The sequence below is a fragment of the Oncorhynchus gorbuscha genome, linkage group LG19 (assembly GCF_021184085.1).
Source record: "Oncorhynchus gorbuscha isolate QuinsamMale2020 ecotype Even-year linkage group LG19, OgorEven_v1.0, whole genome shotgun sequence".
Lineage (NCBI taxonomy): Eukaryota > Metazoa > Chordata > Actinopteri > Salmoniformes > Salmonidae > Oncorhynchus > Oncorhynchus gorbuscha.
This window is the reverse complement of record NC_060191.1, coordinates 14,057,506-14,080,629: the sequence shown is the minus strand read 5'-3', so window position 1 is coordinate 14,080,629 and position 23,124 is coordinate 14,057,506. Positions and strand designations below refer to the sequence as shown.

Sequence of the window (23,124 nt, the reverse complement as noted above, 5' to 3'; positions counted from 1 at the left end):
AATATTGTAATCAGATTACTGATACTTTTGAAAAACTACATAGAATCAGCATTGAAAAAAGGCGCAAGTTTAAGTTTGTTCCACCTGAGACAACTATGATGACACGCCAAATGTGTTTGATGGATCTTGGGAAAAGAGCAGGAATAGGCTTTTGTAGGCTACAGTCCAAGCTATGTCTTGACTGCTGTCGGCATCCAAAGATTATCCAATTTGACTAAACGCTTGGATGTAAGGATGACAGCAGTGGTGTTGTCTACGACATACGGATATCAATTATTCATGATATCTACAAGCGCATTGATGTGAATCGCACTGCGACTCTCTCATTTAGCTATTTGTGCCTTACGGATTGTGGTTGTTGTCGATGGCTGTTCACAAATCTAAATGTGTATTTGAACCAACTAATGGTTGAATTCAAGAAGTTTAAGCTGCCTATACATCATTGTTGTTGAAACCAGTGGACAGCCAGTGAAAAATGTGCTCTTGCAACAGCTGCATAGTGCGGATCCAAGCCTATAGAATAAAAGTGGGGCTTTTATTGTTCAACCTAATTCATGCTGATAAAAGAAAATCCATAGGCCTAATGTACACCTGCTCAAACCTGCACACTTTTGATAGACTTAAAGGGGCAGTCTGTAGTTGCTATCTATTTTTGGACGTATACATCATATATACTGTACCAGTCAAATGTTTGGACACATCTCACATCAAATCAAATGAAATCAAATGTTATTGGTCACATACACATGGTTAACAGATGTAAATGCGAGTGCAGCAAAATGCTTGGGCTTCTAGTTCCAACAGTGCATTGTGCACACCGCATCACCCTCTGAAGAGCCCTGCCGTTGAGGACAGTGCAGTTACCGTACCAGGCTGTGATTCAGCCCAACAGGATGCTCTCAATTGTGCATCTGTAAAAGTTTGTCAGGGTTTTGGGTGACAAGCCAAATACTATGGTGTTGAATGCTGAGCTGTAGTCAATGAACAGCATTCTTGTATAGGTATTATTTTTGTCCAAATGGGTAAGGGAAGTGTTCAGTGTGATGGCGACACCTACTCATTCAAAAGTTTTTCTTTATTTTTACTATTTTCTAAAACTATCAAAACTATGAACTAACACAAAGAATTATGTAGCAACAAATAAGTGTTAATCAAATCAAAAAATATTTTTGATTTTAGATTCTTCAAAGTAGCCACCCTTTGCCTTGATGAAAGCCTTGCACACTCTTGGCAAAGCATGCCATTCCATGAGCGCAGCATTTATTTTTCTACTTGAATCAATGAGCCCAATCAATCCTCCATGACAACAAAATCATAAACAACAGAATAGGGCTGGCTAATATGTCCTTAGTTTTGGGGTCATGCTCAAGTAAAAACATTTGGCTAATCTATACTATACTATATTTCCAAGTCCTAATCTTGAAAATCAAGGGATATGACATTCATTGGAATGACTGTAATTCTGATAGACTTTGGTTTTTAATGTAAAGATACCATTTAATCGTATTATCATATGTAGTAGAAAGCGATGGGTTAGAAGAATCCTACATAACCAACCGATAAAGTAACATTTAACATCCATAAATAACCAGCTATGTAAACTTTAACATTGGTTTATCCTGCAATAGACGTCGTTCAATTGGTAACAAACATTTTTGTCTTCTTCTAATGACTCTTAAGGGTAAAGTAATCTAAAAGTAACGGAATGTAATCAGATTATGCTTCTGAGTTTGGGTAATCCAAAAGTCACGGTACTTATTACAATTTTGGACAGGTAATTTGTAACTGTAACGGATTACATTTAGAAAGTAACCTACTCAACCCTGGTTACTTTACAGCCTTATTCTAAAATTGATTAAATAGTTTCCCAATAATCACATTTACATAAGTATTCAGACCCTTTACTCAGTACTTTGTTGAAGCAGCTTTGGCAGCAATTACAGCCTCGAGTCTTCTTGGGTATGACGCTTCAAGCTTGGCACACCTGTATTTGGGGAGTTACACCCATTCTTCTCTGCAGATCTTCTCAAACTCTGTCAGGTTGGATGATGACCGTTGCGGCACAGCTATTTCCAGGTCTCTCCAGAGATGTTCGATCGGGTTCAAGTCCGGGCTCTGGCTGAGCCACTCAAGGACATTCAGAGACTTGTCCCAAAGCCACTCCTGCGTTGTCTTGGCTATGTGCTTAGGGTCGTTATCCTATTGGATGGTGAACCTTCGCCCCAGTCTGAGGTCCTGAGCACTCTGGAGCAGGTTTTCATCAAGGATCTCTCCCCCCGTTCATCTTTCCCTCGATCCTGACAAGTCTCCCAGTCCCGGCCCGCTGAAAAACATCCCCACAGCATGATGCTGCCACCACCATGCTTCAACATAGGGATGGTGCCAGGTTTCCTCCAGACGTGACGCTTAGCATTCAGGCCAAACAGTTCAGACTTGGTTTCATAAGACCAAATAATCTTGTTCCTCATGGTCTGAGAGTCTTTAGGTGCCTTTTGACAAACTGCAAGTGGGCTGTCATGTGCCTTTTACTGAGGAGTGGCTTCCGTCTGGCCACTCTACCATAAAGGCCTGATTGGTGGAGTGCTACAGAGATGGTTGTCCTTCTGGAAGGTTCTTCCATCTCCACAGAGGAACTCTGGAGCTCTGTCAGAGTGACCAAGGCCCTTCCACCCCAATTGCTCAGTGTGGCCAACTCTAGGAGGAGTCTATGTGGTTGCAAACTTATACCATTTAAGAATGATGGAGGTCACTGTGTTCTTGGGGACCTTCAATGCTGCAGACATTTTTTTAGTACCCGTCCTCAGATGTATGCCTCGACACAATCCTGTCTCGGTGCTCTACAGACAATTCCTTTGACATCATTGCTTGGTTTTGGCTCTGACATGCACTGTCAACTGTGGGACCTTATATAAACAGGTGTGTGCCTTTCCAAATCATATCCAATTAATTTATTTTACCACAGGTAGTCTCCAATCAAGTTGTAGAAACATCTCAAGTATGATCAATGGAAACAGGATGCACCTGAGCTCAATTCCGAGTCTCATTGCAAAGGAAACAGAATACTTATGTAAATAAGGTATTTCTGTTTTTAATAATTTAGCTGAAATTTCTAAACTGTTTTCGCATTGTCATTATGGGGTATTGTGTGTAGATTGAGATACATTTTTTTATTTAATCCAATTTAGAATAAGGCTGTAGGTAACAAAATGTGGAAAAGTGGAAGGTGGAAGGGGTCTGAATACTTTCCGAATGTACTGCATGTAGTTTTAGAGTTTTTAGAGTTTCATCTAAAAAGGATATATTTGTTAATGTTAATGTCACTATTTTTATGAAATTCACTGAGGAGGATGGTCCTCCCCTTCCTCCTTTGAGGAGCCTCCACTGTGCTCTGTTTATCAATGGAAACATGCGTAGCCTCTGGTACCACCTAGCATCTCCACGTACGCAGAATTTAAGTAAAAAATGTACGCATGGTTGATAGATGAGGCCCCAGAGTAGACCCATTTTGTTATCATTTGAATAAGGCCATTTCAGTTTTTGTTTGCATCCTGTTTGTTATTTTTATTTGTAGACTCCATTCTGATCCTCACTCCACCGCCAAGAGCGTCCTCATCATAGTCACCAGCCAAGGCTCAGGCTTTAGAAAGAAAAGGCTTTTAGATGTGTGGGAAATAGAATCCATTACTCTTGAATATAATAAGGCCTAGGTCAGAAGCTAGGCAGGATGTAGACCTACATGTGGCCCCAGAGTAGGGCTATTGTATTATGATTTGAAGTAGGCCATTTCAGTTTTTGTTTGCATCCTGTTTGTTATTTTTATTTGTAGACTCCATTCTGATCCTCACTCCACCGCCAAGAGCGTCCTCATCATAGTCACCAGCCTATTGAAATCATAATACAATGGGCCTGCTCTGGGGCCTCATTTATCAACCATGCATACATTTTTTACTTAACTTCTGCGTACGTGGAGATGCTAGGATGTACCAGAGGCTACGCATGTTTCCATTGATAAATAGAGCACAGTGGAGGCTCCTCACCAGTTAAAGACCCAGGTGTTTATTAACCCCTGCCAGAAGTTATGCTTCCAGTGTTGCAGGTGAACAAGTGTAGTTCTTCTACAACTCCCCTGTTAGGCCATCTGTTTTTTAAAGCCTACTTAGGCAAGGCCCCACAAATTGCCGGACTATTAAGTCCTTCACTGTATTTTGTTCATTACTTAATGTTGTTCATGTTGAGGAGACACAGCATGCATTCTTTCTTGGAGTTGGATCAATTGTGCCACAATTGTGCTTGTCAGCGAGAAAAATATAATTTGTCAGCTTGTTTGGCTTGACCTCACGACCCTTCCCATCAGGAGGTGAGCCAGTCACCGGAGGTATAAAAACTCTGTGTGTCTCCGGAGACTCCAGTCCAGTGGGTTCTGAAGACAAGGGCAACATTAAAGAAGTACCAAACTTACAAGGCTACGGTAAGACTTATTTTATTTGTCATTATAGTTTAAAAGTTGAAGAACAAAAGAGTAGAGAGACATAATGAAATATAACAATTCACTTTTTAAGAATGTAATAATTTGTTTATTAATGTCTCTTCTTAAATTGCTTTCATCATTGCTTAATTTTAAGTGAATAAATCCTTCTATTCTTTTTAGAGATGACGATCTGGCAACTGCCTTCCATGCTCCTTGTTGTTATATCAAGTGTCTCTACTCATCCTCATCACTTATTTGAGTATGATGAGCTGAGCCAGTATGTTGACAGCCATCAGGAGGAATATGTACAGGCAAGTTTCTAAACAGAATAATGATGTTGACTGTTTTATTATCTGATAATACAATATTCACTACAAATAAATACTGTGTGTGTGTGTGTGTGTGTGTGTGTGTGTGTGTGTGTGTGTGTGTGTGTGTGTGTGTGTGTGTGTGTGTGTGTGTGTGTGTGTGTGTGTGTGTGTGTGTGTGTGTGTGTGTGTGTGTGTGTGTGTGTGTGTGTGTGTGTGTGTGTGTGTGTGTGTGTGTGTGTGTGTGTGTGCGTGTGTGTGCTAGACTCTGAGGGACTGGGTTGCTGTAGAGAGCGACTCCAGTGATGTCTTGAGGAGGCCAGACTGCCATCGCATGATGGATATGACGGCTGAGAAACTACAAGCCATGGGAGGGAAGGTGGAACTGGTGGACATCGGCGTACAAGAGGTCCGTTTTCTGAAATGTGGTCAACTTAATGATTATGTTATGGGATCTTTTTGTTTGCTTTTTAGCGTAGTCTTTAAAGTCCTTTGGTAGCAGATCAGACTGTTTTGCAGAAATAAATACTAAAAGTTGGGTGTTAACAGAAATGCTCCCTGCCTTGCAAACTGTATTCAGGTCATTTTCTGCATCTACCATGTCTTTTATCGCCATGCTTAGCTGCCTGATGGAAAGACAGTGGCCTTACCCAAGGTGGTGACAGCCCAGTTTGGCAGTGACCCCAGTAAGCAGACAGTCTGTGTGTACGGACATGTGGATGTCCAGCCTGCTAAGTTAGAGGACGGCTGGGCCACTGAACCCTACAACCTGACAGACATCAACGGTAGGCTATGGCTTCCAACAGTAGTCTATGGTATCCAACGGTAGGCTGTGGGTTCCAACGGTTGGGTATGGCTTCCAATGGTAGGCTATGGTATCCAACGGTAGGCTATGGGTTGCAACAGTAGGCTATGTTCCAAGGGTAGGCTATGGGTTCCAACAGTAGGCTATGGGTTCAAACAGTAGGCTATGGGTTCCAACAGTAGTAGGCTATGGGTTCCAACAGTAGGCTATTGGTTCAAACAGTAGGCTATGGGTTTCTATGGGTTGCAACAGTAGGCTAGGCTATGGGTTCCAACAGTAGGCTATTGGTTCAAACAGTAGGCTATGGGTTGCAACAGTAGGCTATGGGTTGCAACAGTAGGCTATGGGTTGCAACAGTAGGCTATGGGTTGCAACAGTAGGGATATGGGTTGCAACAGTAGGCTATGTTCCAAGGGTAGGCTATGGGTTCCAACAGTAGGCTATGGGTTCAAGGGTAGGCTATGGGTTCCAACAGTAGGCTATGGGTTGCAACAGTAGGCTATGTTCCAAGGGTAGGCTATGGGTTCCAACAGTAGGCTATGGGTTCCAACAGTAGGCTATGGGTTGCAACAGTAGGCTATGGGTTGCAACAGTAGGCTATGGGTTCCAACAGTAGGCTATGGGTTCCAACAGTAGGCTATGGGTTGCAACAGTAGGGCTATGGGTTGCAACAGTAGGCTATGGGTTGCAACAGTAGGCTATGGGTTGCAACAGTAGGCTATGGGTTGCAACAGTAGGCTATGGGTTCCAACAGTAGGCTATGGGTTCAAACAGTAGGCTATGGGTTGCAACAGTAGGCTATGGGTTGCAACAGTAGGCTATGGGTTGCAACAGTAGGCTATGGGTTCCAACAGTAGGCTATGGGTTCCAACAGTAGGCTATGGGTTCAAACAGTAGGCTATGGGTTGCAACAGTAGGGCTATGGGTTGCAACAGTAGGCTATGGGTTGCAACAGTAGGCTATGGGTTCCAACAGTAGGCTATGGGTTCAAACAGTAGGCTATGGGTTGCAACAGTAGGCTGGGCAACAGTAGGCTATGGGTTGCAACAGTAGGCTAGTAGGCTATGGGTTAGTAGGTTGCAACAGTAGGCTATGGGTTGCAACAGTAGGCTATGGGTTGCAACAGTAGGCTATGGGTTCAAACAGTAGGCTATGGGTTGCAACAGTAGGCTATGGGTTGCAACAGTAGGCTATGGGTTGCAACAGTAGGCTATGGGTTGCAATAGTAGGCTATGGGTTGCAACAGTAGAATATGGGTTGCAACAGTAGGCTATGTTCCAAGGGTAGGTTACGGGTTCCAACTGTAAACTATGGATTCCAGCCATTCACAGTCACAGCAATCAAATGAATTATAATGATTTTTTTACAGTGCTTTACAGTAATCCATTCTAAACCCAACACATAGAAACATCTATCTACAACTAACAGCCATTAGATATTGTAACTAACGTGAAGGAATGAAGCAAGTACTTGGGTGTGGGATGATTTTTACCATACATATTTTGAACCAATGAAATGTAACTGATACATGCATGTTAAATGTCAATGTGAGCTGAACATAATGGACATTTATTTGAAAATAATGACTTTGATTCTACCTCTAAGGAAACCTCTACGGCAGAGGGGCGTCTGACAACAAGGCCCCTGTCTTAGCCTGGATCCATACAGTGGAGGCCTATCAGGCCCTCAGCATTGTGAGTGTTCAGTAAGAAGAGATATCAGAGTGAACTCATAGGAGATGTAGAGACAAGATGTGGTGAAACAAGTTTGCAGTCTAACTGACCGTTATTAGGGAGCTTTCCTTTGTTATAATCATTCTTATTTTTTCCACTCCTCCTTTCCCTTCCCCTCCTCCTCTCCAACCCCTGCCCTCTCCCCATGCAGGACCTGCCAGTCAATGTGAAGTTCATCATCGAGGGGATGGAGGAGACCGGGTCCAATGGCCTGGACGCCATGATTGTGGCACAGAAAGACACATTCTTCTCCGATGTCGATTACATCATCATCTCAGACTGTGGTTGGCTGAGCCGACGCCCCGCCCTCACCTACGGGACCAGGGGGAACTGCTACTTCTTTGCTGAGGTAGGACGGGCTGGGGGCATTTCCAATTCTGTGGGACGTTACTTTTTCAAGATCATTAACGAATAGCCATGGTGACTTTGTATGTTTGGTAGGTAGAGGGTCCAAAACAGGACCTACACTCAGGGGTGTATGGAGGCACTGTTATAGAGCCTATGACAGATCTGATCGGCATATTGGGTGAGTTTTTCACCTCTTTGAGTGACAGTATTACAAACTATCTTAACACCTACTTTATAGGTATCGCTGGCTCATGTTTGCATGCAAAGCTATCGTCCTTGTGTCTGTGTGAGCTCTCTATTGGCAGAAATAATAAAATATTATATGTCCCTACAAATGTGTGTCCATAAGAACTGCTTGTGTGTTGACCTATATCTCCCCCCAGACACACTGATCAGCCCCAGTGGAAAGATCCTCATTCCAGGCATCAGAGAGGCCGTCGCCCCACTCTCAGACGAAGAGTGGAAGATGTACCAGGACATTGAGTTTGACATTGAGAGCTTTAAGTCCAAAATCGGCGTCAGTCAACTCATGTACAGCAACAAGGTGATTCACAGGGGAGTGGATTTTTTTCCAAAAAGCAATACAGTTTTTAAATGTGTTCTTTTAAGGTTTTCACTCCTCCTATCTCTGTTTCTCTGTGTTTAGCCTGTTTGTATATAGCCTCGTTATTGTTTTGTTTTTTCATCATGTTTTTTTATTATTTTATTTAGTCTTTTATCTATTTGTACATTTTCAAACTTTTTAACTGCATTGTTGGGAAAGGGATCGTAAGTAAACATTTCACAGTAAAGTATTCACTTGTTGTACTCGGTGCATGTGACAAATAAGAGTTTCATTGGATTTCTCAGGTAGATCTGCTGGCCCATCGTTGGCGTTACCCTACCGTTACCATCCATGGCATCGAAGGGGGCTTCTCTGGCCCTGGCTCCAAGACGGTCATCCCTGCTAAGGTCATTGCCAAATTCTCCATTCGACAGGTCCCCAACATGGACCCAGCAGTGGTCAAGAAACAGGTAGGTGGTACACGCCTCTCACCCAGTGCATTATACAGTTGCATGGCAACACAATTACAGTGTACATGCAGTTACACACAGTTACACACATTTCTGGAATTGTTATAACCTTCAGACTCTCTTTATACAATACATCCAAGAAAAGGGAACATTCATCCAGGTTACACTATTATAATGTACCTCATTCTGCTCATTCAGTTCATTTACTGTTCAGTTATTCACTATTTCAGTTTGGTTTCAGTTAATGAGATAGACGTGAAGACTGCATGTATGCCTGTTACATATTTGTTCTGTTGTAGGTCACAGACTACCTGAACTCTGTGTTTGCCAAGAGAAAGAGCCCCAACAAGCTGAAGGTGACCATGATCATCGGGGCTAAGCCCTGGTTAGCAGACACCAAGCACCCTCTGTACGAGGCAGGGAAAGCAGCCGTGAAGAGAGGTACAGTTAGACAACTCTGCTCTGGACAAACCAAAGGACATTTCTTATGCTGTCTGTATGTGTATTTGTATGAACAGTGGTCATAGGGGTAATTATTACTGTGTAGTAGCTGACTGTGGACATTTATTGCACAACAGTAGCTTCACAGTGATAGGCCTATCTGTAGTCTTTAGAGTTACCAGACATAGATACATATCCTTATCGCTAAAAGAAGCCAGTGTGCTGTGGTTCTACTGTAGACCCATCAGTGGTTAAGGCATGATAGTGCAGCGGTATTGTAATGTTTGTGTAGCAGAAAGGACTTGGAATGACAATCTCGCGAAGAGGTAGCCCTGTCTGAGGCTTGAATTCCCAAATGACACCCTTGGACCTTGCAGATGAACTCTTGGTCTAACGGTTAAGATATTGACTTGGTGAGCAGGAGACCTGGCTTCTAATCCCACTGGTTGCAGTTGGTATTCCTCTACTGCAGGTATAATGCATTATGACGCAGTCAGACTTGTCACTGTTTTCCTCTAGTGTTTAACATGGAGCCAGACCTGATCCGTGAAGGGGGAACCATCCCCATCGCCAAGACCTTTGAGGACGTGACCGGGAAGAGCATCATCATGATGCCCATCGGAGGCTTCGACGATGGCCTCCACTCCCAGAACGAGAAGATGAGCAGGTTAGCCCTTCAATCTCCTAATACAGTATGTATTTAAAAAATGACGATGGACATTTATAGATTTTTACGCATGCATGCATGAACACACACACATAGACGTATCAACAATGTCTTATTTCTGTTTATATTCCTTTCCCAGGTACAACTACATAGAGGGGACCAAGTTGTTCATCGCGTACCTCCATGAAGTGGCCCATCTCAAGAAGGACTGAGAGCACCTCTTTTCATCACCACCGTTATAAGACAGTTCTATATTGTTTAGCTTGTGTGAGATCCCATCAGTGGAGTCTGGCTTTGTTTAGCCTTTTTCCTGACATTAACTGGTAACTTTTCTTGTTTCTTTCCCTCTAAGCAAAACATTCCAGAAACCCTGTGAGTTATTGGCATCTGATATAGCCTCAACACTCTGCCTCCCTCTCTCTCGCTCTCTCTCTCTCTTTCTGAATCTTTCTTTCCCCCTCACGTTCCTCCTTTCTCTCTCTCAATGTCTCTCTCTCTCAATTTCTCTCTCATTCACATACAAATGTCTACTTGATAGAGCAAATAAAACTGGTTTGACGCACTGTGTTTTCTGAATCTTTTTTGTCTGGGATGCTTTAGAAAGAACATTGTCAAGTGTTAACCAATATCCACCACGTCAATATATAAAGAACAAGTGTTTCCCAATACCATCCCTGACTCCAAGACATAAAGAAGTGTTTCCCAATACCATCCCTGACTCCAAGACATAAAGATGTGTTTCCCAATACCATCCCTGACTCCAAGACATAAGAGCAGCCACAAAAACAAAGAGCAGCAAAAAATGCAGTTCTCTCCTTATGTTCGGCACATGGAAACTCTTTTCTTCAGCATTATGGTGAGTCTTTACTATTTTAGCATAACATGTATACATTTTTTTCATGAACTTCCTTAATTAAGTGCACTACAAAGACGTTGTCATGGAAAAAAAGAAGTGGCTGCATGTTTATAGATGGTTTGATGAAGAAGAAGGGTGAAATTACTTGTAAACATAACAGAAAAGTGTGTGTGATATTGAACATCAATATGATTGTATGACGGCCTGAGTGGGGTCATGTGTATGCATGCATAACAGGGTTTGCATGAGCAGCTAAGCTTGCTGGTGTCATGTACTGTAGCTTAGATATTGTTAAGACAGCATTATGGCATCACCAACTGTAACTTCTGTTAGCATCCTTCATCCTCTGTATTAGTTCTGTTAGAAAGTTCAACCGTATTCCCAGTTGAGACAGTGCTAAGTTGTGTTTTTTTGTCATACTGCACCCTGATCTTTGATCCTCAAGCCCTGGCAGAGTCCAATCAAGTCAGTCAGATACCAGAGACTACCTACAACCATAGACTTTGAATTACTAGAACAGACAATTCCGTTCAAGTCACTGCTGTGTGTTGTTTTGGAATTCTACTTCTATGCCCCCACACTGTCAGGAGTAACATGGAAATCTAAACTCACCAAACCACCCATTCCCCTCTACAAGTATATAAGTCAGTAGCTAGAGACAAGTAGAAGCCAGTAGAACTAGATTGAGGCAAATATTGCTAGAATGTACAGTATGGAGTAAGTTATTACTTGGTTGTTATCATCACTGGCTTCCTGTGGCATCTTACTCTCCCTCACAGACAAAGTTCATTGTTGTTGCGTTCCTGTTACTCCACACATCGGCTTCCTCTTCTTTCTCCTCTTCTCCTGGAGCTGCAGGCATGTTGGAACCACTGTATCAACACATAGATGACCACCAAAATCAGTCTGTTCAGGTGAGGAATGAGCACTATTATGACATTCTACTTGGAGTTGGTACTCATACCTATACTCTGTTACTGAACTGTATAATGATACAAATATACATGTTCTTGTGCTGTAGCGAGGTGAACAGAGAGAAACGAAGCAAAATAGTAAAGAAAAGAGGAATGTCCACTCACTGTTTTGCTGCTCCCATACGGGATCTTTTAATAAACCTTAGATGATATAGTCACAACCAGGTTGCCTGCCTGCTATCCATAGGCCAGATTCAGCAAGCTAATGTTCCCTGGTATTACAAATGTGACAATATGAGGATGAAGGTGGCTCATGCTTTTGGTTCCCTCGGTAACCTGTATGGGCGAGGGGCCACGGACAACAAAGGGCCGGTCCTGGCCTGGCTTCATGCTGTGGAGTCCTACCAGGCCACAGAGAAGGTTAGGATTTGCCCTGAAACAGCACAGCTGAAATCTGAATCTTAATGTTCTGCTTGCGGTCTCTAGTTAGTTTTCAGACATTATCTAACCCATGCAGTGTAGCTTAACATAGCAATGGTTATTAAAGGGATTCTGTAATGCATGTATCATAACCTCAATGTTTGGGGTAATCTGTGAGTCTGAATATAAAACCATTTGTGGGATTGTAGTGGAGTCAAACAGTATGTGAATTAGAGACGTGTCACTGACTGGTAGGATTGCCTGGATCTAATGATTTCAGGAGATACCAGTGAATATAAAACTCATCATTGAGGGTCTGGAGGAGGTGGGCTCATACGGTCTGTTGGAGTTGACCAGGAAGATAAGCGACAGCTTCTTTGCAGATATGGACTTCATAGTGATCTCTGACAACGTATGCGCGACCAGAATCCCAGCCCTGACCTATGGAACCAGAGGGAGCAGCTATTTCTTTGTGGAGGTGATGATATAGCTCATTTGATTGCTCAAATAAAAATATGACACACTCTACCATGGTACCATTTGTTCAGTATATTCCTGTTACTTGTTTCAGGTTGATAGCCCTAAACTGGACTTCCATCCTGGAGTGTATGGGGCTTCAATCCAGGAGCCCATGTCAGATCTGATAGCCTTACTGGTTGAGATACAGAGGCGTTTGACTGACAGCTCTATCCAATCGTCAAAAAAAGAGAGGCACAACTCTCTTGTCTGATAGACAAAATTATATATTCATTCCGTTATAGTTCAGGTCAGAAGTCCCTGCACCAAGCAAAAAATGAAGATAAAGGTGTATGTGAGCTAAGGTGCTTACCCAAACTCAGTTCCAGTTAAAACATGTTTCATCCCAAAATGTCTTCATTATTTCTTATTCCTCCCAAACAGGAAGTCTGTTAGAATACACAGGTAAGATCCTGGTTCCTGGGGTCACTGATGATGTCGCGCCCCTTACTGAGGATGAGAGGAAGCTCTATGACAACATCAGCTTTGACCTGGAGGAGATGAAGATAATTCAATGTTAGTGATGAATTGTAACCCATCCTTGTCCATCCATGGGATCCAGGGGGCCTTCTCAGAACCAAGCACCAAAACTGTCATCCCCAAACAGGTCACAGGGAAGTTCTCCATCCGACAGGTCCCCAACATGGACCCTCCAGATGTGGAGAGGAAGGTACAGAGTATCTACCTGCCATGGTTTGAATGACAGGTGTACCAGGGTTGGGACAGGAGAATACCCATAACAAATCCTTTAAGGATCAACGTCTGCTAAATTACCAAAATGTAAATTATATTGGTCTCTGAGTAAGTGTACAGTATAGACGTTGGCTCGCTCTATCTTGGTCACTTGGTCCATGTGTATATTTAAAACCCAGAGACCAATCCTAACATAGCCACCCTCTTCAAGCCTCCATGTCCAACTCTCCTCTGTCACAATACCATGTTTCACAGGTGAAGGAGCACCTTCAGCAGGTCTTCTCCACTCTAAAAAGTCCTAACAGGCTGAGGGTGACCACAACTGTTGGGGTTTATCCTTGTGTTAGTGTTTGGAGTGGAACCGGAGCTGATCCGTGAGGGCTCCACCATCCCTATCGCTCTGAACTTCCAAGAGGAGATGGAACCGGAGCTGATCCGTGAGGGCTCCATCATCCCTATCGCGCTGAACTTCCAAGAGGAGACAGGCAAGAGAGTGTGATGATGGAGAGCACTCTCAGAATGAGAAGATCAGCAGGTAAGAGGAGATGAGAAAAGAAGAGATACGATTCCAGACGTTTCTCCCCTAAATTTGTTTTTGATTTTTTTTACATGGCAGATTAATCATGGAAAATGTCATCTTCAGTAAAATAGTGAATCTTGTTTTTCTCTCTCAGGTACAACTACATTGAGGGGACGAAGCTGTTAGCTGATTATTTTGATGAGATCTCACTACTACAGAAGGTACAGGATATATTTCCATCCAAGCTGTGACCATGATAATTATGCTGTAGGTGACAGTATTGTGCTAGTTGAGTGCCTGGGTTTACATCAATAATGGCTGATCCCATGCTGTGACTCCACTCTCCCAGGGTTTCTCAGAGGGAGGGGGATATCCAAGAACCACATGTCCATTTCACCACACAATGAATAGCTTACACACTTGTACATGTGTGAAACAGGACAAATATAACCACCCCTATTTGACCGTTGAACAGGTATTATTACATAGCCTGAATGAGGTTTATTACTTACCATAGGAACAACATTTTAGCACCCTCTAGTATAACTATTTCTACGATTTGTATTTTATGCATGTATTCTACTCTGGGTGAACTAATAAAGGGAGCAAAGACAAACGGTGGCATGTCTTGTGAAATAAATGTATTGGCTGACTCAATAAACACTTAAGTGTTATCCAAATGTAAAAAAATAAAAACTTGGGTCTTGTGAGAATATTTCCGGAAAAGAGGGGAGTCACCACACTTGAGTCTTTCACTTTGAACAAAAACATTTTTATATTGCACTTCAGATAGATATCATCCGTTACTTATTTGTGTGACTTGTCTGTCTGTCACCTTTAGCTGGAGTCAAGTGAGTCAGTCAGTGTGGATGTCAGTGTGGGCTCTCAAGAGAAGATAAGCTATGTGCACACTGCCCACAAAACGAGGTGGAAACTGAGCTGCGCTCCCTAACCTCCTGCCAAAAGTATGACCATAGAGACACATTTCCCTCAGATTACACAGACCTAAAATAATTTGAAAACAAACCCAATTTTGATAAACTCCCATATCTATTGAGTGAAATACCACAGTGTGCTATCACAGCAGCAAAATGTGTGACCTGTTGCCACAATAAAAGGGCAACCCGTGAAGAACAAACACCATTGGAAAGGAGACTAGTCATGAATTTACAGGATAAGAGACATGAACTGAGGTCGTTAAACAACCATCACTAACAGAGTGGCTGCTGCCAACATACAGACTCTAATCTCTTGCCATAAATTGAATAAATTGATTTAATAAAAGGTATCACTAGTCACTTTATGATGCCTCAAGCACTCGGGAGCAGCAGTCTAAGGCACTTCATAATTATGTTTTTTAAATCTCTTTTATTTTTGTATTTTCCAATTAAGAACATTCAAAACCAAAGTGAAAAGATATTAGACAACGATAGGACAAAGTGACAGTAACATGAGCGTAACAAAAAAATAATTATAATTATTTATACAAACATACAATAAGAAAAAAATAATAATGAGATATTGGATCGCCTGCCGTAGGCTACCGTAATTTCCGGACTATAAACCGCTACTTTATTCCCACGCTTTGAACCTCGCGGTTTATACAATGACGCTGCTAATTTATGGATTTTTCCCCACTTTCAAAAAAACTGAGCACCGTCACATTATCGTAAATCGAGCGCGCTCAAACTTCCCATCACTCTGATTACAGTAGTAATTTGTCAACCTCATCATGGCAAAGACAAGAAGAAATGCATATGATGCAGCTTTCAAGTTGAAGGCGATCGATCTGGCTGTTGGAAAAGGAAATAGAGCTGCTGCACGGGAGCTTGGCCTTAATGAGTCGATGATAAGACTTTGGAAACAGCAGCGTGAGGAACTGACTCAGTGCAAGAAGACAACAAATGCTTTCAGAGGGAAGAAAAGCAGATGGCCCAAAGTATTTGCAGCCACTCGGCATCAGTGTAAATCGTGCATTTAAGGTGGCGCTCCGTGTTCAGTGGGAGGCTTGGATGACAAGTGGGGAGAAATCCTTCACTAAAACTGGCCGCATGCGAAGAGCAACTTATGGTCAAGTCTGCCAGTGGGGTCTGACAGCATGTCAAAAAATCCACTATCATCAACGGGTTTCGAAAGGCTGGACTGCTGCGTGTTGAAGGGGCAGCATGAGCTCAGCCGGATGAAAGTGCCGAGAGCGACAATGAAAACGATCCAACATCGGATGAAGCAATTCTGAGGCTATTCAACTCCGACACCGAAGGAGATGACTTCAGTGCACAGGAGGAGGAAAATAGTGACCAATGACTGTCTTGGTAGGCTACTGTTTAATTCAGGGGTCCCCAAACTTTTTCCTGTGAGGGCCACATAACTTTTCCCTTCTCTGATGGGGGGCCGGTGTCAGTTTGTAACAGAAAAAGTGTGACGATCGTAGCGGAGCTTAAAAAATTTATTGTTTTCCAGAAAGCCACACATAACCAAATAACCCTTTCCAGGTTCTTTACAGAAAAAAAGTCAGGAAACAAATAATAACACTATTAATGAAATAAATAATAACTAAATAACCCTCTCTGAGTTCTTCACAGAAAAAAACAGGAAATAAATAATAACTAAATAACTCTCTCTGGGTTCTTCATAGAAAAAAAAGCCATGGAACATTAACTTTCTGTCGTGCCATGCACAATCTTAACAGATAAAAGTTCAGCTCAGTTGTCAGAGCAGAATCTCTCTGACACATATGAGCAGTCTCTTAAAGTTCTTGTGTTCCTTCCTTATAATCCTTTTGTAGGTTCCAGTAGGCTTGTAGACACCGCTGTTTGCAGCTCTCTCTCATCAACTTCCCTGTGAAAACCACAAAAGAAGCAGGTTGAGAAACTGAACTAAGTGATACAGCACCTACACAGCACAATACATTTCACTACCAGTATGGTTGTAAAGATGGATTTTATCCCAGTAGATTTTATTATGATTATATTTGTTTATGCTCAGAATGACTCATTCAAGTCAGAAAAGTGAGCTTACCTATGTATGTTCATCAGTGTGAACTGTGGGCCTGCATCTGGCTGGTGAGAAGTTGAATATCAGGTTCCATTCTAGTTACAGCCAGTCTCAAGCACTGATGCAAATGTTCATCTCTGTCAATCTTGATCTCATCAGGGTTTTCAGCAGTTTCATGCGAGAAAAGGTTTTCTCGCAGATATACGTGCTGCCAAAAACTGTGGACATTTTCATTGCGTGTTTTTTGATGTTTGGATATGTGTCGTTTGGGAGGGCGGTATAGAAGTCAATGAGACTGTTGGGCTTGAATGCGTCTTTCAGAACATCACAGTTCTGTAACTCAGCCAACTCAAACTGATATGAAGGCTGGGCTTCATCAATGTCGGCAACAAAGGGGTTCTGAAAAAGACGGATTTCTTTTGCATGAACATGTAGTTCACTGAATCGCACACCGAACTCCGCCTTCAGCATTTCCAGTGCTTCCACGCACTTTTCAGCTGGGAACGGGACCGCTGGGTTCTCTGTCGACAGGTTTTGGGTAGCAGGAAGATGGACGAAGTTGCGCTTTTTCACTTGTTCCAAAAGCAGCGCTAATTTCACCTCAAATGCTTTTATGTGTGAATACATGTCGCAAATGAGTTTCCCCTTGCCTTGTAGCTGCAAGTTAAGGCTGTTAAGTATTTCTGTCATGTCTGTTAAAAATGCGAGGTGCCATTTCCATTCTGAGTCGATCAGCTCTGGGACCGTTTTGTCTTTTAAATGAAGAAATGCGTTAATTTCGGGTAGCAGCTCGTAAAAACGCCTCAAAACTCTGCCCCGGCTCAGCCATCGGACCTCTGTGTAGTACAGCACATCTCCGTGCGTAGACTCCAGTTCAGACAGGAATTCTTGGAATTGCCTGTGTTTAAGTCCCTTTGCTCTGATGAAGTTTATGCACGACACCACAACCTTCATTACAGAATCCAACGTCAACACTTTGCAGCACAGTGCTTGCTGGTGAATTAGGCAGTGGACTCGTAGCGGGGCGGTGAGACCCCTTTTTTCCAACTCCCGGTTCATGCGTCCTATTAGACCGCGAGTTTCGCCCACCATGCTAGGAGCCCCGTCAGTCGTGATGCTAGCTAGCTTTGACCAGTCCAGGTCCAACTTCTCCATGGTTTGGCACACTTTGTCAAAAATATCCTCTCCCGTTGTAGTCCCTTTGAGACTTTGGAGGGCTGCCAGCTCCTCGCATATCTCAAAGTTTGCGCTAACTCCACGAATAAAAATGAGCAGTTGCGCTGTGTCTTGCACGTCCGTGCTCTCATCCAGTGCTAATGAAAAAAAAGTCAAATTCTTTCGCCGACAGACTTACGGCATTAAATGCATCTTTCTTCTCGGGACACACCTCCTCCGCGATAGCATCCATACATTTCTTAACAAACTCTCCGTCAGTGAAAGGCTTACCGCTTCTTGCTATCAGTTTAGCAACCCGAAAGCTGGCCCTAACGGATGCCTGGTTCAGCTGAGCTTGGCGTACAAATGTATTCTGCTGAGATAGTAGTCCACTTTTTAGCTTTGAGAGTTTGTCTGCTCGTATTTGGCCTTGCAAGCTATCGTACTTGTCTTTGTGACGGGATTCATAGTGTCGGCGAAGATTTTATTCTTTGAATACCGCCACCGTCTCTTGACAGATGAGACAAACAGCCTTTTCTTTGCATTGAACAAAAAAATAATCGTTTGTCCACTGCAGGTTAAATACCCTGCATTCTGAATCAATTTCTCTCTTACCTAACCTTTTCGCCATTATTCCGTTCTCTCTTTGACAGGGCCGGGCCTAGGATTTTTTTTCTGGAGGCCAAATAGGAAAAAAATTCGATAGCGTCTCTGGTATTGTTCAGAGGGCCGGGCCAAATGTGCTGACGGGCCGTATCCGGCCCGCGGGCCGTAGTTTGGTGACCACTGGTTTAATTTGTTACAAACCGTGTTTCGTTAAAGCCTATTTATTTTTGTACAAGCCGTGTTTTGTTTAAAAGCTGTGTAAAGTTAATTTGTTTCAATGTACCGGTAGGCACCTGCGGCTTATAGACATGTGCGGCTTATTTATGTACAAAATACATATTTTTTAATAATTCAGTGGGTGCGGTTTATATTCAGGTGCGCTTAGTAGTCCAGAAATTACGGTACATATTATACATTATGTGTGAAACATTATGTGAGGATTATATAGAGATTCAATCAATGAGATGGGGGGGGGGGATTCTCCATATAGTCAATAAAAGGTTGCCAAATTCTGTAAAATGTCTTTAACTTATTCCTCAAGCAGTAAGTGATTTTCTCCAAAGGGATACAACTATTAACTTCCGAAAGCCACATTGCAACTGGCAGGGAGGAATCCAATTTCCATTTCAAGGCAATACATTTCTTGGCAATCACTAGCAATATTTCTGTTAGCTTTATAGTATGGCTTTGCCTAAGATTGGTGTTAGTAAAGTTACCCAGTAGACAGACCTCCGGGTCTGAAGGGAATGCAACCCCGTGAATTGAGGATATGGTATCGCATACCCCCTGCCAGAAACCGTGTAGTTTTGAACACTGCCAAGTGGAATGGAGGAATGTTCCTTCATCTGAGCCACATCTAAAACATAGGGAGGAGATATCTGGGTTGAACTTGTGCAGTCTAGATGGGGTGATATAGAGCTGATGGAGGAAATTACATATAATAACATTGATTCTACCCAGTAGAGTGAGAGGTATCCATTTAAAAAGGTCACCCTCCACCTTTTGCAACAAACTGGCCAGATTGAGTTTATAGAGGTTGTTCAGATTACCATCCACCATTATGCCCAAATATGTGAAGCCCATAGGCGACCATCTAAAAGGAAACTTGTGCTTGATGGTATGATGGTCAAAAACAGACAACGGTAAGATTTCGCTTTTATCAAAATTGACCTTCTATCCAGAGAAAGAACTATAACACTGTAGTAGGATCTGCAAGTGAGAGAGGGGGTGTTCTGGGTTTGTTAGAAATAAGATAAGGTTGTCCGCAAAGAGTGATAAATTATGGGTATGGGGGCCCACCTCAAAGCCATATATGTCAGGGCACATTCTAATAGCCTCAGCCAACATTTCGATGGCGAGAGCAAAGAGGTGGGGGCTGATTGGGCAACCTTGTCTGTTCCCCCTATAAAGAGGGAAAGAGGAGGAAGTAATCCCATTGGTAGCAATCCTAGCTTTAGGAGATTTGTAGAGTGATTTTATTATATTTACAAATACGGTACCTAAACCAAACTTTTCCAAAACGCGAAAGAGGTATGGCCATTCAACCCTATCAAAGGCCTTTTCAGCGTCAAAGGAGACTGCGACACTAGGTATTTTGTTTTTGTTAGCAAGGTGAATTATATCAAAGAACCTGAGATTATTGGAGGACAATCTATTAATTATGAAGCCAGTCTGATCTGGGTTGACCAACAGGGGGAGACATGACTCCAGTCTCTTAGATAGCATCTTGGTGACCAGTTTACAATCTGTGTTAAAGGAGAGAGATTGGTCTATAGGAGGCGCACTTTAGCGGGTTTTTCCCTTTCTTGTGAAGTACAGTAATCACTGCTTGAGAGAGAGACTCTGGAAAGCAGTTGTCTTCCCTGGCTTTTTTAAGTACCTCCATAAGGTAGGGGACCAACAGCTCCCTAAATTCTTTATAGAACTCTGGAGTGAAGCCATCCTCCCCAGGAGATTTATTAGAAGGTAAGGATTTAATGGCCTCCAACAATTCAGGAACTGAGAAGTGTTCACGCAGGCGTTCGCTGTCTTCCCCTGACAGTCATGGGAGGTTGAAAGAGGAGAGAAAGGAGTCCATCTCTGATAGATCATCGCTTGATTGGGAAGTGTAGAGGTCTTCATAGTATTTCTTAAAAGTATTATTAATTTCAATAGGGTCGAAATATCTCATTAGTAAGAGTTTCTATAGCATTAATTGTCCTCTTACTTTCCTCTGCTTTCAGTTGCCATGCCAATACTTTGTGAGCTTTCTCTCAAAGCTCATAATAACGCTGTTTTGATTTAGTGATGGTCCTCTCAGCTTGATATGTGTTCTGAATATTATATTTAAGTTTTTTATTTACCAAAAGCCTGTATAGATCTTTAGTCGGGCCTCTTTGGTAGGTTCTCTCTAGCTCGGAGATTTCAGATTCAAGGGCACTCAGTTCCGCACCGTGTTCTCTCTTCAGCCCTTTAGTATAGGAAATGATCGGCCCCTTCAGATAGGCCTTCAATGTGTCCCAAATAATGAAACTGTCAGGAGCGGAACCATTATGCCAAAAACCCTAGACCCACTTCATTTTGCATACCGCCACAGATGATGCAATCTCTATTGCACTCAACACTACCCTTTCTCACCTGGACAAAAGGAACACCTATGTGAGAAAGCAATTCATTGAGTACAGCTCAGCGTTCAACACCATAGTTCCCTCAAAGCTCATAACTAAGCTAAGGACCCTGGGACTAAACACCTCCCTCTGTAACTGGATCCTGGACTTCCTGACGGGCCACCCCCAGGTGGTAAGGGTAGGTAACAACACATCCGCCACAGTGAACCTAACACAGGGGTCCCTCAGGGGTGCATGCTCAGTCCCCTCCTGTACTCCTTGTTCACTCATGACAGCATGGCTAGAAATGACTCCAACACCATCATCAAGTTTTCCAATGACACAACAGTGGTAGGCCTGATCACCGAAAATGATGAGACCTGGCCTTATGGTGCCATGACATCAACCTCTCCCTCAATGTGATCAAGACAAAGGAGATGATTGTGGACTACAGGGAAAGGAGGACCGAGCACGCACCCATTCTCTTCGACGGGGCTATAGTGGAGCAGGTTGAGAGCTTCAAGTTCCTTGGTGTCCAGATCACCAACAAACTATCAATGTCCAAACACACTAAGACAGTCATGAAGATGGCACGACAAAGCCTATTTCCCCTCAGGAGACCGATAAGATTTGGCATGGGTCCTCAGATCCTCAAAATGTTCTATAGCTGCACCATTTAGAGCATCCTGACGGGTTGCACCACAGCTTGGTATGGCAACTGCTCGGCCCCTGATCGCAAGGCACTACAGAGCGTAGTGCGTACAGCCCAGTACATCACCGGGGCCAAGCTTCCTGCCATCCAGGACCGCTATACCAGGTGGTGTCAGAGGAAGGACCTAAAACTTGTCAAAGACTCCAGCCACCCTAGTCATAGACTGTTCTCTCTGCTACCGCATGTCAAGTGGTACCGGAGTGCCAAGTCTTGGTCCAAAAGGCTTCTTAACAGCTTCTACCCCAAAGCCCCCCATTCCCTATTTTACACTGCTGATACTCTCTATTTATTATCTATGCATAGTCACTCTACCTACAGGTACATATTACCTCAATTACCTTGACTAACCTGTACCCCCTGTATATAACATCACTATTGTTTAATTATTTGTTACTTTTATTTTCTATTTTTTCTGAACACTTCGTTTTCTTAACTGCATTGTTGGTTAAGGGCTTGTAAGTAAGCATTTCACTGTAAGGTCTCTACACCTGCTGTATTCGGCGCATGTGACAAATAACAATTGATTTGATTTGATTGGAGCGAGGGAAAGGTTAATGGAGAAAAGTACAGCGAGATATTTGATGAAGTCCTATCCTGAGCGCACTGAAGCAGGTTGTCAGACTGGGGAGAATGTTCAACTTCCAACAGGACAACGACCCTAAACACACAGCAAGACAATGCAAAAGTGGTCTCTAAACGTCCTTGAGAGTGGCCCAGCCAGAGCCCGGACTTGAACCCGATCAAGCATCTCTGGAGAGAACTGAAAATAGGTGTGCAGCGACACACCCCATCCAACCTGACAGCTTGAAAGGATCTGCAGAAAACAATGGAAGAAACTCCCCAAATACAGGTGTGCCAAGTTTGTAGCGTCATATCCAAGAATACTTGAGGCTGTAATCGCTGCCAACGGTGCTTCAACAAAGTGCTGATTAAAGGGTCTGAATACTTATGTAAATGTAATATTTCAGTGTATTTTTTATACTTTTGCAAAAAAAAAAAACGTTTTGCTTTATGGTGTATTGCATTATGGTGTATTGTGTGTAAATTGATGAGGGAAAAAACTATTTTAGAATAAGGATGTAACGTATCAAAATGTGGAAAAAGTCAAGGGGTCTGAATACATTCCGAATACACTGTGTTATCCACGTGTTAAAAAAAACACTTGGGTATTGTGAGAACATTTCAGGAAAAGCAGTGAGTCAGTCAACACACTTAAGTCTTTCCCCTTCAACAATAAATGTTTATATTGTACTTCAGATAGAGATCAGCTGTGACTTACATTTGTGTGACTTGTCATCTTTAGCTGGAGCAAGTGAGTCAGTCAGTGTGGATGTCTGTCAGAGAGAGTGGGCTGGGCTGGGAGGGGGCA

At 42.8% G+C, this 23,124-nt stretch overlaps 1 protein-coding gene and 1 pseudogene across 1 annotated transcript; both read left to right on the top strand.

Annotated features, from left to right (window-relative positions):
- Positions 1-4,354: 4,354 nt before the first annotated feature.
- Positions 4,355-10,351, top strand: LOC124005579 (cytosolic non-specific dipeptidase-like). Its single transcript, XM_046314976.1, has 12 exons — positions 4,355-4,468; positions 4,649-4,779; positions 5,042-5,185; positions 5,399-5,561; positions 7,187-7,275; positions 7,466-7,663; positions 7,756-7,840; positions 8,046-8,206; positions 8,512-8,676; positions 8,976-9,117; positions 9,637-9,784; positions 9,924-10,351. Exons 2-12 carry the CDS (start codon positions 4,651-4,653, stop codon positions 9,994-9,996), a joined length of 1,497 nt encoding a protein of 498 aa, XP_046170932.1. The 5' UTR covers positions 4,355-4,468; positions 4,649-4,650; the 3' UTR covers positions 9,997-10,351.
- A 1,497-nt stretch (positions 10,352-11,848) lies between these two features.
- On the top strand, positions 11,849-14,229 carry LOC124006008 (annotated as a pseudogene).
- The last annotated feature ends 8,895 nt before the right edge of the window (positions 14,230-23,124 follow it).